The 14,731-nt window shown below is 35.8% G+C and overlaps 1 protein-coding gene across 2 annotated transcripts; it reads right to left on the reverse strand.

The window, feature by feature from the left end:
* Window positions 1-5,225: 5,225 nt before the first annotated feature.
* Window positions 5,226-12,699, reverse strand: tcea1 (transcription elongation factor A (SII), 1). Of its 2 annotated transcripts, none has more exons than XM_038281739.1 (10): window positions 12,480-12,699; window positions 10,484-10,546; window positions 10,304-10,409; window positions 9,867-9,966; window positions 9,631-9,779; window positions 9,448-9,504; window positions 9,034-9,188; window positions 8,726-8,872; window positions 8,428-8,499; window positions 5,226-5,649 (listed from the first exon to the last, which is right to left on the reverse strand). In XM_038281739.1, the coding sequence occupies exons 1-10, from the start codon at window positions 12,552-12,554 to the stop codon at window positions 5,641-5,643; spliced, it is 933 nt and encodes a 310-aa protein (XP_038137667.1). In that variant the 5' UTR covers window positions 12,555-12,699; the 3' UTR covers window positions 5,226-5,640. The 2 variants fall into 2 exon arrangements, with proteins under 2 accessions (XP_038137667.1, XP_038137668.1); XM_038281740.1 differs by having other exon boundaries at window positions 9,631-9,776; window positions 12,480-12,554.
* Window positions 12,700-14,731: the final 2,032 nt, after the last annotated feature.

Raw genomic sequence — 14,731 nt, forward strand, 5'->3', positions numbered from 1 at the left:
ATAATTCCTAATGTAGATTATATACATACATATATATATATTTATGAGTTTGTAAATAGTTCAAATGGAAATGTGAGTATTTTATGTGGAAACGCCTGGTTCTATTTACTGCGTATGAAAATCAAAGCTCAAATCAAAGCTACACATTAGCTTGACTTGCAGGCAGCTTTGTGAGGTACTGTTGTATTATTTATTCTAATTTGTTTTCACTTTGGTTTGTCACCAAACCTCGAATATCAGTACCTGTGGCAGCGACTTGGCAACTCCAGTTGTGCACAACCAGTGTGTGCTTTAGAAAGGAGAGATGGGATGCAAGAAACAAAAATCAATAATGATGAAGAGTGTTTTAGATTTTATCCATTGCCTATATAAGATATTGTTGTTTTTTTAATCCTAGTGTTACATATTGAACACCTCACAGGTGTATTAAAGATTTATTGGTGTCATGTTTGAAGCTTAAGTAGAGTTTACCAGAGAAAGTATTTTATCTAATATTGTTCCATAAGAAAAAAAAAATTTAAGTTATATGAGAAGTTTTAAATTAAAGTAAATAACAGAAAGTTTTGACATTTAAATTAAGATAATATTTATTTTATGGGTCTAAATTTTCCAAAAACTTTCAAACATTTTCCTGATAATCACTACGTTGTTGTATAAAAAAAGCAGTTTCTGATCAAAATTTTTAATCTATTTTGCTTTTATTTTAAAGATATAAATCAATATTTTCACATCTCTTACCTGTTTTTTAGGCTTGTAACTTATTACAGTTATATGTTTTAAACCACAAAGTCCATGAAAACAAACCAGGAAAAAAGTGATGTCATATTTGTTGGTGTCAAGTACCTAGGTGTCCACCTAGGACCGAAGCTGGAGCTTTGAGATTCAACAAACCACCATTTAAAACAATAGCATGAATCTCTGCTTCAAATCAGTAACATACAACAGAACGCAGAGCATCGAAATTTAAAGGATTGGTTATGCACACAAACATTTTGATTTATCAAGAAATTAAGCATGTAAGATTTTATTAGGGGTGCTGACTGATGAGCAACACTCCGCCACTCTTGATGCATGCTGTTCTTGAGTCATGCAGACAAAGTAGATCCATGGCTCATGAAGTTTGTCTGATTACTACAGTGAACATTTTCTCAGAGGGGATTCCTCCCTCTGACAGCACTTGATATATCACTAATTTAACATGATCTGAGCGAGGAAAAATTATATTTGATTGCTTTTCCATCTTAAGTCTCTGCCAAACTTTTGTCCACTTAGTGACCACATGTAAAGTACTTACTGGTAATTTAAAAATGTATTTGGCTACATAAAATTCTTAATATCTTGCCATATTTGTGTAAAGCAATGCTATCTATATTTATTTTAGGTGCTTTTTGCACCAGTATTACTATTCACTCTTGGTTTCTGCCAAATGCAGCACTGCTGGTATAATATTTAAACAAAAAATATGAAAACAGGTGAATCATAGCATTGACTTTCCTGTTTTTGTTTTGATGTATCTGCTTAGAAAGCAATGGAAAGGCTGACTGGGATTTATTTATTTTATATTTAAAAGATGTTGGGGTTTTTTTCTGGCTCTTCTCTACATGCACTGAAATGTTTTATGACTGCATTTATTTGACCTGATAAAAAAAGTTCTGGCTTAGGATATGTTTTAACTAAATAAAAAAAAGAGCAGTTGAAACATTTTTAGCAATAAATTTATAATGAAAAAAAAAAGTTAGAATATTTATCAAAAAAAAAAAAAAAACACTCAGGAAAGTGGTGAGAAATTACAGACCTGTTAATCAAGCATCACTTATGAGAATGATATAAACCAGTTATACATGTTTGAAAAGTATACAAAGTGTTATTAGCAGAATTGATGGTTGGGGGTCTAGCCAGGTTAGCATCAACACCAAAGCTATCTTGTAAACTGTGTTCATATGTTTTAAGAGAGTGCTGACTAAAATTGGAGTTGCCAAGTATTTAATACATATAGTATCTAGTTTTATTTGAATTACTTTGTTGCCTCACATCCTGTCACTCGAAGACAAGATCCTCACTTGAGGAAGTGCCTTGGCATGCAGTTTTCTGACATCTTTCTCATGGGCAACAGTTGTTTCACTGTCTTGCGCTGTAACATTGTTCCCCTGGAGCATGACTACAGTTTTACTGGAATTAGTCTCTCTCACCGGCTAAAACATCTTGTGTTTGGTCTCTGTTCCTCTATCGTGAGTAAATCTCTTTATTGTGACAGAAAGCAGCACCTCTTTGTCGGCTGGAAATAGAGACGGCTGTGACCGGGGCTGAGGGTGCTTCACGGTGGCACTTGTCTTAGAGTTCACCCAAAATCACTATATACGATGTGCAATTTGAGCTGATGGGTTACACGGTGTGGATCAACCTCAAAACACAATCTAACCCAATGGCTTGGACTGATGCCTATAAATGTTACTTTTGTTTACTATATAAAATGTGTTATTTTGCTCTGAGTTTACTTATGAAGACATTTTTCGAAATAAAAAACAAATAATGTGAATGTTTACAGTATGGTTTAGGTTTAGTTTTTTTTTCTTTGGTTGTTTTTTCCTTCCACTTTCATTAAATAAATTGACTTGTGGGCATTTTGATTAAGGAAAAAAAAATAAAGCACAATCATTTTACTCATTTTGGGGTCTGAGTCATTAATACATCTTGACATAAATAAGAAAATAGTTGAATTTTATTTTTTTTAGCTATTTTTAGACAATACATATTAAAGCTAAGCTTAGAAAATTTTTGTTTGTCCTTCTTCTACATAAGCAGAGAAACATGTCTTAATTATTCTGTTTTCAATAGTTCTTGACCATGGTTGATTTTACAGTACAGGAAGCAGTCCTGAAACTAAATCTGCAGTTCAGCCATATTGGTTTTTTTGTGAGTTTTATGGTGAAGAAAAAAAAAAAAAAAGCCTTCTCCCGTTCGGTTTTAATAATTGTGGATCAGACCCTGGGGAAAGCGGAAATAATGGCCAAATTTAAATCATTTAAATCATAACACAATTATTCAGTAGAGATTGAAACATTGATGGTCGCCTGATAAAAGTTAATCTTAAGATATACTCAAAGTAAAGAAGGACAATCAGCTTCTTTTTGTTGTAAAATCACAGTAAAGTAATATGCTTTTTAAAGGAACAAATGTAAATTTAGATACATAAAATCTTACCATTTACCTAAATCTTTAATATTCTTGCTGTTTAAGTTGTTATTTTCAGCATTTTTTTGAAATATTTTGATTTTACTGCATCTGCTGATTTTTGTTTTTAAAGACGGGGTAGATGATCAGATGTAAGAAGATGAATAATTGATTATTATGGAGAAAAACCTCCAGGCAGCTGCAAAAAAAAAATTGGACACCATTTTCCTATACAACCAGGCCTGCTGTTGAGTTGTACAGTATAAGGCGATGCATTAGCCATATGGTACAAAGGCCTATTCAAAGTCCAGCCAAATTTTTTTATTGAGAATTATTTTGAATATAAAACATTTTAAGTCTCTGAATGCACAAAACTATAACTTAGGGTTATGCAATCATTTGTGTTTTTCTAAACATTCAATTCAATGAAGTTTGGTTCAAAGTTTTTTTTATTTTTAAAGAAAACCAGCTGACTACATCAACTCATTTACTCGAAAGCAACCCATCACACCAAGCATGCTGGTAGTGACAGTGGAGAGTAAACCTCCAGCAGAACAAGGCTCAGTGTGAGGCTGACTGGGGTTAAAGGAAACAGAAGTAGACATAGAAAAAGAAACAAAGATCTATCTAAAAAGGTAACTGTCAACAAGCTCCACAGGCGGCCCCGTCCAGAAAAAAACACAGCCAGGAAGACGAGCTCCAAGCCAGTTCCCATGTAGATCAAAGAGAGCACATACAGTTAGTCAGTCAGAGAAACTACACTAAAAAAAAACAGTCTAAGCTCCAACATCTTTAAACAAAGGTATTGATGGCAGCAGTCCAGCTAATATTTCTCTCTGGGATGGTGTCATAGCCACACAGTAAAAGACCAGTTCAAGCTACAAAGATGAGAAAAAAACAGAGCGCTTGAAGTTAGAGATTGAACCAACAAATACTGCAGAACGGGCAAATAGATACTGTAGAATGAAGCAGAATGATGAAAAGGGGCCCCTATGTCTTCCAGCAATCTAAGCCTATAGCAGCAAAACTAAAGAGATACCTCTGGATAACCTGAGCCATTTTAACAATAAGCTTTATCAAAAAGGAAAGTTTTAGCCATAAAGTTTTGCCTTAAAAGTAGACAGGGTTTGCCTCACAGACAAACTGGTAGTTGGTTCCACAGGAGAGGAGCCCGATAACTAAAAGATCTCCCTTTACTTTTAGAAATTCTAGGGACAACTAGTAAACCTGCAGATTGAAAGCGAAGTGCTCTGTTAAGAACATAACAATCATGTATAAGATATAAGACGGAGCTTGGCTATTTAAGGCATATATGTGAGAAAGTGTTTTTTAAATTCTATCCTGCATTTAACAGGAAGCCAATGAAGAAGCTAGGAGAGGTATGATCTCTCTGAACTCTGGCTGCATCATTTTGGATCAGCTGAAGGCTTTTCACTGCAGTTTGATTTAAATGACAGGCCCTGATCAAAAATAAGTTTCACTTTATTATCTGAGATCAATTTAATCCCATCCAAATGAAGTGATTGAATTGTCAGATTATTTTTTTAGAGACTCTGGTACAAAGGCAATAATTTCTGTTATGTCTCTATTTGGAAGCAGAAAGTTAAGAGTTAAGAAGTTTTTATATCTTCAATATTACAATTTGTGGTCATAAATAAAGAGTTTAAGAGTAAGAAATACTTTTGGAAGATGCTCTAGGTTTAACCCTATAATCTTATTTGTAAAATATGACAGATGGAGGTTTAGGATGGCTTGTAGAAAGGCAGCAAAGCTGCTCATTATCACAGAGTGCTTGCACCTGGCAATTACAAGAGCTCCAGGAAAGGGGGAACAATTGGGTTTTTCCTGATCCAGCCAATGACATTATCTCTTTCTCTAGACAGATTGATCATATGCATACATCTGCATTCACTTTGAATTGATGAATATTCCACCAATTACAAAAATATACTCCCACACACTCATACAGGATGTGTGTCCACTCAGACCCTTACAGGCATTAGGATGATGTTAAAGATTTACATAAGCAGTGAAGATTAATAAAAGACGAGTAATTAGGAGCACCACTTTTTAATCAAATGGATTACACTTTATTGGGAATTAAATAAAACAGTACAATGCTGTGCCGGGAAAGCAAAAAAAAAAAAAAAAAAAAAACATTATCCAAAGTGTTAAAACTACATATAAAAACGCAGATAAAAGAGAATGACACAAGTCCATAGCATATATCTGACAGCAAGAAACAACTAATAACAACAGTAAGAGATTTAGAGAGAGGGTCCTTAAGGGAAGTGACAATAAGCTCAATCTATGACCAAGATATTTACTCAAACGGTAACCGTAGTGGCATCTTGGATGTCGAGTACAATGTAACCACAGAAGACAAAGCTCCGCTCTGCTGCAGATGGATAGAACCTGGTCCGGGAATTTTGCTACTTGTCGGGAGTGCCGTGGATGAAGCCAACAGATTCAGCAGAACTAGGAGAAAAGATGCATTTTGATTAACTAAAAACACCACAGACTAAAAGTTTTCAGAAGTCTACAGTCAACAGAGCCCTCTAAGAGGACATTGAAGTAAAGTCACGCTTCCTTTTGCTGAAAAGCTGTATGGAGATGATTTTAATTTCGATCAGGACCTGACACCTGCCTATGCTGCCAAAGCTAGCAAATGTTGGTCCAATGACCATACTGCTCCTGTGCTTTATTAGCCAGCAAATTCATCTGGGTTGAACCTCATGGAGAATTTTGGTAATAATGAAGATCAGACAGCAGACTAGGGATGGTTAACAAATTCTGCACGTTTATAGGTACAGACGGAACTACTAAATACCTATTCACATAAAAACAAACGGTACCATGTTTCATACCTAAATTAGAACTCTATCAAACTTAGAGTAAAAGCGTGTTATTTTAAATGACTGGTAAGTAAACAGCACAGCATGCAAAAATCTGTGTCACTGCTACAGTAAACAAAACAAGCCTTAATAAGAGAAAACACTGGAGAAGAGGGCTACACTTTTAGAAGTGAGATCCAGATTACGATCGCTGCACTATTTGTAATGTGAGATGCAATGCAAATGGCGGAATACTAATCTGAGGAAGGATCTGGTTAAGCGCATGATGCATACCATTTCCACAGTTTCAGATCTATGGCTACAACTCCTACCCTGGCAGTAGCCAGTTTGATATGTGTAGAACTTAGTTGAGTTATACGTTATCAATCTGGTATGGCTGCTGTTCAGTCTGTCTGTGAAAAGGAGGGACGTTTAGTACAATACGTCGAGCTGATTGGGTGAGAGGTGGGTCCTCCAGCGTAGCCATGTTTGTAATGCCCTGGCAAGGCCCTTTTGACTGTCGTTATTCCTACATGTCCCACCCCAAAAAACACTGCTGGCTTGTTACTGGTCTGACTCGCTGGTTGTTACGAGGCGGCTGTATTAACGGGAATCTTTCAAGATGCATTTGTTTTGCGACTGAAATCTCAGATCTCAACAATCCAGCTTGCACCGCAAGGTTAACAATTCTTGCATTCAGCACAGTTAGCGCCCTTCAGCGACTTAATCAGTGACTTGAAATCTGCAACCAGCAACAAGGATGGAGGAAACATCATCATCTGCTTAAGGTAAATAAGGTATATAATATAGGTACTGTGAGCTGACGAGTGCTACGATGGCGCGCTTCAGAACTGAATCACTTGAATATGAAAACGGGACCCATTCTTATAGCAGACCCAGCGATCCAGATAAAGCCCCTGTCATTCTTTGACGATTTAGCCAGCTTATGCCTGACGTATGAAAAATGTGGACATTGGATAAGTTATGGGTCAGTTTTGTATAAGTATGAGCACTCTGAAACATGCTGGCACACGTCGACATATGCCAGCACATGCTCATACGTGGGGCATAAGTTACAGGTAAGTTATCTGATCGTTGACATACGTTAAGTATAAGTGACTCATGAGTCGTGGTGTCTAGCTTATTCACAACCTAGCATTAGTAACTTATGCATAACTTTTCTCCTACGCATATCAATGCATCTGACGTGTTTCAGGTGACTGCTGAACGTGTTTCTAACTTAGAGCTACTGTATAAAGGCGTATTGGCAGGGTTTTGGTATTAAAGAGGGTTCACAGGAGGAAACAGTTTGTACTCCTCCAGAGTTCATCCCCATCATAGGGTGAGCAAGCAGGTAAATGTGATGGATCCTCCCTAAGTTCACACCCACGACCAACAAACTTCCTAGCAGACATGATGCTGAATCTGCTGCCACTGCAAACCCGCTTTCTGTCTTTTTACTGTCTGTTTTTTTGTTTTTGGCAGACAGTAAACAGCAGCTAGGTTAATTCCACGATCAAAGACATCTTTTTATGTAGGCTGGGCCCCTCTGGGTGCATCGCTGCTCACCTCAGGAAACTGGCTTGTGACATTTCATGGGCAATACGCTGCCATGCGTTATGCATAAGTTAGGTTGTCGTTGGACACAAAGTCTGAAATTGTTATGAATACGCCATGTATACATCCAAAATTGAACACGTACATAGAACGTTCAGCATATGTCAGCGTTTAGAAGATTCTGGGATGTCAGGCATGCACTGGCTAAATCGGCAAGGTACGACAGGGGCTTCACCTAAAGGCTGCTATAGGAGCAGCTTGAGCTTCCATTCCATTTTATAGATCCACTAACTGATCTCTTCCATGCCATGCAGCTTTGATATAATAACTCAACAAAATGAGCCTCAACCTTTTGCATATCCTTCACTAAAAGCTTGGAAAGCAAAGAAAAAGAATGAAAAGAAACAAACACTTCTCTGAAGCTTGGAATATCAGTAATGCATTTTTTTAAAATAATATTTTTGTTATATTCTTATTTTCTCAGACACTGAATTTAGGTGTTCAAAATATGTGAACCATAATCATCAAAATGAAAAAAAAATAATGCTTGAACGATTACACTAAACAAATTAATGCTAAATGATCTGTACAAGTTTCACAGTTACAAAAAATATAGAAATTTTTCATGTTATTTATCCCATATTTTAGAGATGTGCCTGTGGTCCAAAGTGGAAAAAATAAATACCATTAAACTCCTGAAGACATTCCTTTGTTTTACTAAATGCGTCTCCTCTAAATGTGAGTTGCTCAAACACAAAAGCTCTGGATGGTTGTGCAAAAAAAACATCATCAACTGGATTTAAAAACAGAGGAAACTCTAAATGCTAACTGGAGTCAAAGAAGAGACTAGGATAAGCTCAATTACCTTCCATCTATTTCCACACTGTTGGCAGAAGACAAACGTGGTCATCGGCTCATCAGCACTTCGAGTTTGAACCTAAAAATCATAAGAAAAGTCAATGCATCATCCCCCTCAGTAAAACTTTTAGAATAGAGAAATAAATCAATGAACACAAGTAAATACACTTTAATATTATTGTTCTGTTTATCCCATTTGCATGCTAACATGAACTATGCTGTTTGCTGCTGGCAATATAACTGAGAATAAAAAATTATATTTGAACACCATTTCAGGAATAGATTGTGTTCATAAAGCACTCTACCTGTGTGTAGGTGCAGTTCTTCCCCTTGCATTTGCCACAGGTGAACAAATCAGTCTGAGTACCGCCGGTAGTGGCCATCTGGTGGTCCCTGACCGCTTCTTTGGTCAAATTCTTCCTCATTTCTTTCAGCTCATCACTGGCCATTTCCTACAAGAAGAGGGGCAAAGCCTTAAGTCAAATATATGCTTTGATTGGTTGTTCTAAAGTGAAATTGGATATATGACTATAGGAAGAAAGATGGCAGATTCTCATGTGAAAAGCAAACAGAATGGCAAATGTGCACTGAGCACCATCGACAGACAACATACCTCCGCAGTCATCTTGGCTATTCGCTCCGGGGTTACGCTCCCACAAAGAACGGTCCTCCTTAAATTGGGGTTCTTCATATCCTTTAGATTCGAGATTCGGCTCCGCACACGGTTCTTGTATTTCATGTCTGTGTTCTTAAACTCTTGGAAGATACGTAGAAGCAGGTCAAGGAACTAAATTTTCAAGACTTTTTTTTTCTTTCCTTTACATAAGAAGAAAAGGCATAATACAAAGCAAATATAAGAAAACAGCATAAACAGTGATCAACTTAAATATGTTCTTTGAACAAATAAAAAATGAGGATTGCCATTATTACAAATATTATATAAATCTAATTAAAATAAACAGATCAAAATTAAATTATGATATCTAGAGCCTGTGTGGTCCTAATAAAGTTCTTGTAAAAAGGATATATTCCTCAATCTGTGCCCCAAGCTCTTCACAGTCAGCACCAATGGCAATATGGTCCTCTAAAAAAAATCAAACATAGAAGTCATATGAGAAAGAAGAAAGTAAAAATTCAAACAGCAATCAACAACAACAATAATCAAACTAAATGAATGAATGATCAAATGTTTCAATGAGTGCAGACATACCTCCAGTCTGCAGAGCATTGGCCAGCATCTCTCTGCACTTGAGCCGGATGGAGTCGGAGGTGATTGGGGCACGAGGAAATGTGGTGGCTAACGTGTTTGAGGCGACTTCAGATGTTTCACTTTTGCTGCTGGAATTACTACTTGAGCTGCTGCAGAAGGTTGGAAAATACTTGAAATCAATCAGTGCAAAAAAGCAGGACAAAATCAAAAACATTATACAAACACATTTTAGTTACCTTTCTTCCTTTGCCTCTGGGCTTCCCTGTGAAGGAGAGACGGGTGTTGTTTGGTCTTTTCGCTTCTCATCTGGAGCTTTGTCTCCACCTCCAGGCTCATCTGCAGAGTAAATTATCCACATCAAGAAACCATAGATATCAATTAAACTTGATTAAAAGATGTTGAATTGGTATAATTTAATGTGAAGGTGACAAATTTAGTGTATGGAACCCAGAGGTGCCATTAACTAATAAAAAAGGCAAAGATAACTATGCTTCTCTACATTAAAGTGATTGGTCTGAAGTGGACTCAATCTGAAAGCCAACCAGATCTTAGTATATCTAATGTGTCATATCAATACATTTCACCATCTGATACTGTAAATTTGAACTAAGAAACTTTCTTTTTTTTAATTTTTTTACAATTTTTGTTGACAGAACAGGTTTAAAAATATTACCCAGAAGCTTCTTCCAAGACTTAATCAGGGACTTGGCGAGAGATGTCACCTCTTCATCTGTGCTTTGTTTGCGAATAGCATTAACGGACATTCCAATTCTGGTGGACTGTTGACAAAAGGAGTGTCAGTACTTGTGTCCATCCTAAATCCATAGGCCCTCATGAAGAAAAATTAACATACCTGGAGCAACTCCAGAGTCATGGGTACACTGCGCAACTCTTTCAAAAGATCCAAAGCACCGGCCTGCAGTTAAGGAGACAAGAGCCTGTTAAGGAAAGCTTTATTACAACTCTTTACCCCTACATTATCTTTGCAATCAATTATATCAGAGATGTAACCAAACTGTGGATTGAGAAAATCCAGTTAGTTCTAATGTATGGGTCTATTTCATGGGAGTCTAACTCATGTTGGAGCAAGATTACATTGCTGTCACTCTATTGTAACTACTATTTCAACAAAGTGTTAAGTTTTCATGCAGTTAAGCATAAATAGCTTGGATATTTAGAGGGACATCCATATAAAAAACATTTTCAATTAAAAATTAGCCTTTCCAAGCTATAATTTAAGAAATTTTACAGAGGTTTTTTGTATAAATGTATAGATGTTTGTCTCAATAGCACAATTGGTACCGAAAATAGAAAGGACATACCGCCATAGGGCCCGGCAATAAATTAGTATCAATATGTATCATTATTAAAAACCTATCAATAGAAAACACCCAACAAAAATAAATTTTTTGGCAAATGGCAGAGTAACAGATTGGGTTGACCTCTTTTTGAAGGTTATGTTTAGATCAGTTTTGGGTTACAATTTAAATATGGGGATGTTTCTCCTAGATCTTATTTTAATTATATAAATAAAACAAAAGTAATTATCAATTTAAATGGAGGTCTCATAATATGACAAAGCCATATCTCACATACCTAATTTTCCATAAGTAATTCTTTCTGTAATTCTTGTAAAAATGACTTAAAATGTTATAAAAAAAAGAGAATGTTTCAATGTAGCTAAAATATTTTAAAAGTGTTACTGAAGCAATGCCAGTGTTATACAGTTTTCTGTGAGCTTTAAACAGAAATAAATGTTTTAATTAAATAAAAAAAAAAAAAATCAAATGTAATGTTATTAGAACAAAAATACAAATGATCAAATAATGAAATCCCACTTCAATTTTGATAGAAAATAGTTTACTGGAAATAATTAAAAACACTTCGTGTGCATACAAACAAAGTTGAAAAAAGAAAATAAACCAACATAAAATATCCTTTTTATTTCCAATAAGTGGTATTTAAAAGCCTGAAGGTACATCAAATTAAAAGATTTATTGCAAAACAATGTGGGTAGCTTCAGTCTGTGTCATGAAAAATCAGCTTTCTCTATTTGCACACTATTTGGTATAAACAACAACTATTGGTATAAAACATTTAAAAGAATCATATTGTAAATATTTCCTTCTGACCTTAAAAAAGTAAACTTGACTTAATAACTGTAGTTACATGTCTCTGGTGTGGTGATACAATCTAAACATTTAACACAAATGTAAATTACACAAAAATACTCATTCTAACCTTTTAAATTATGATTAAATCAGGCTTTGAAATGATCAGTGTGCTGAATATTTTACGGATTAGAACCAATAATTTGCTGCAGCTACAGTGAAGCAGCATCATAACATACAGTAGTAATACTGCACGGCTATAGTTGCTAGGCGGCTACAGACCGAGTAACCAAGGAGAACTAAGGACGCTATTTAGCAGCGAATGAGAAGAAAATAATGTAGTTATGAATTATATCTCTAATTATATTGTACTTTCAAATTCACAATTAGTTTAAATACCTACTGCACACATATACATGTATTCTGTTGATAACCGCAGCGGTTCAGCGGCGGCTAACTGCTAACTTTTAGCAACACAAATAAACACACTGCCAGCAAACAACTTATCATGAGCTAAAGTGTTAGTTTCCAAACTTCATTGATATAATTTGTGAGTATTTTACCAAGTGTAAAAATGTGCACATTTACGGCACAAACATAAAACCAAATTATATTAGCATCTAGAATGTTCTTATAAAGTGAACTTGGTAGAAGCTAAATTAGCCGTTGCTATCGTATCCCATTAGAGCCTTTGCTAGCACGGTCGGCTAATAGCATTCATCTCTCACAACATCTCACCCCGTTTTTTTTCTGCGCCATTTTATCCATCTTTTTCGCGATTCTGATAATCTCCTCTTCCTCCTTCTTCCCCATCTTGATTAATTAAAGAGAACAGGACAAAAAAACGAACACGCGAAAAGAAAATACGGGACAAAAAAGACCACGCCAGGAGAAAGAGGCAACGGCGGAGGCGGCAGCGTCAACTTGGCGGACCGGGACCACAGAGCTACTGCCCCCACTGTGTAGCAGACCTGAGTAGACGATGCCTGGAATTAACGTACATAAGGGGAGTTAATCGAGACAGAAGCATCGATGATGTTGCCGGATCCTATTGTAATCATACGGCTGTAATCACTCTGAAATTAAATAAGAAAGTGTCTGCCATGTGATTTTTATATATACATAGATTTTTGCAATAACCGAAAAAATAGGTTCTTGTACAACAGAACATTTTTTTTTTTTACAAATATACTGACCGCCTTCAGGTGGCGCCAACGCACAATGTTTTTTTTTTTTTTTTTTTTTTTATGTGTATCAAGTTTTCAAAGTGCAACATAAAAAAATCACTCACCCGAGTAAAAAGCATACATATATTTAAAAAAATACAGTCTAAGAAAAAAAAAAACACTCTAACCATTACAACAATAGTAAAAGACAAGAGAGTAGGAAAAGACAAGAGAGAAAGATAGGAAGAAAATAAAAAATATTGAAGTGGAGATTTATGAAAGGAGTGAAAGAGGAAATGAAGGTAGATGGTGTGAGAGAACAGGATTCAGAGGATATAATAAGATGGAGTCAAATGACTCCTGAAAATAAAAAAGCCAAAAGAAGAAGAAGGAGGTTATCAGAGATAGTCCAAGATTGAGAGACACTTTTATGGGGAATCTGATTTGGGGCTTCGCTTGCAACTGAGCACATCTCCCACCTGCCACCACAGTACCAATAATTTCTTAGATTACACCATCTTGAATGTTTTTACGTTGTCTTTTTACAGTAATTAGGGGTTGTGCATTTATGGTCCCCCGCTTTCCATAGGCAAACTAGTAAGAAGACAAAAATGTTAATTTCCGCCAAATTGATACTTTGAAATAAAAATATTGCTGTATAATGTAGTTTGTGTCATTAAATCTGATACAAAGAATCAAACGAAGGAATAAACAGTGTATTGCTACAGAATAGAATGTGATTTAAAATTTACTAGCTCAACTGGATATCCAATATAAGTGCAAGTATCCAAGTTTGACTTAGTCCTCATAGGGACTTTAGTCAAGAACTGACAACATCTTACCCAGTCCAGACTTTTTTATTAGAACCTGCTAAAGCCTTGATTTGCATGTATGTGGCTATAAGGCATTTAGATGGGAACTTACGGGTGCCTTTTGGATAACTATCTTGCATAACCCAAGTAATTCTGCTGAGCCGACATCCTCCTTTAGGTTTGAATGCAAGTCAGCAGAAATTCCTGGTTCCTTCATTTACAGAAAGTTGTAAAGATCCTAAAGCAGTAAGACAGCCTACAACTATCACTAAAAAAACACCACTCTTGGCTCTGGGCTTTGTTTCTTTATGAAATATGCAATCAGATAGAACCTTTTAAAAAGCCCTGCTTCATTTTGTCCACAAACAATTATTGCTTCATTCTTGACAATAAAAATTCTCCTGAGAATCATAAGAAATGTGTTGGCTTTCTTTTTCAACAGTAGTGGTTTTGGACTTTGGGCTCCCATGGATGCCATTTTAAAATCCTCTCTCTTATTTGTGAGTCATGATCAAAATCTGAGAAGTTCTTTTCTGTATTTCATCAGGTTGTTCTTTCCATTACAAGTATTTGTTTAAAACAAAAGAAACATTTAAGGAGGCAACTACATTTTTTTAGATCAATCTATATGTTTTGTGTTACAGTTCTACTTTTATGCTTCTTGATAGCAAAATAATTATTTAATATAACCAACTTATATCAGTGATGCTTTGGTCATAATTTACGAATATTCTGATATACATTGTGACGTGTATTTACTGTTTGTTTGCAATCTACTCCTACACTCTAAACCTTCCAGGATGCTGCACATGTTGGTTGGGATTAAGGGCAGCCTATACACAGCTTGGACAGGTGGGAATTGGCACCATGCCTGTAACCTGAAAAGCAGTGACACAACTTTCTGCTGCAGATTTCAATTAGATAATTTGTCCATTTAATTTAAAGGCAAATCCTGCTCTATTACAATATATATATATTTTAATGGCGATGGGCCAATGCCAAATCATTTTTC

Source organism: Cyprinodon tularosa, unplaced genomic scaffold (assembly GCF_016077235.1).
Source record: "Cyprinodon tularosa strain WSP-4 unplaced genomic scaffold, ASM1607723v1 ctg174, whole genome shotgun sequence".
NCBI lineage: Eukaryota > Metazoa > Chordata > Actinopteri > Cyprinodontiformes > Cyprinodontidae > Cyprinodon > Cyprinodon tularosa.

Excerpts from the sequence above, each read along its gene's own strand:
- tcea1 (XM_038281739.1), bottom strand. The coding sequence starts at position 12,554 with ATGGGGAAGAAGGAGGAAGAGGAGATTATCAGAATCGCGAAAAAGATG. Across the intron at positions 9,780-9,866 it reads CCAGAGGCAAAGGAAGAAAG|CAGCTCAAGTAGTAATTCCA; the intron begins GTAACTAAAATG and ends AACCTTCTGCAG. Across the intron at positions 8,500-8,725 it reads AGAACTGCACCTACACACAG|GTTCAAACTCGAAGTGCTGA; the intron begins GTAGAGTGCTTT and ends TATGATTTTTAG.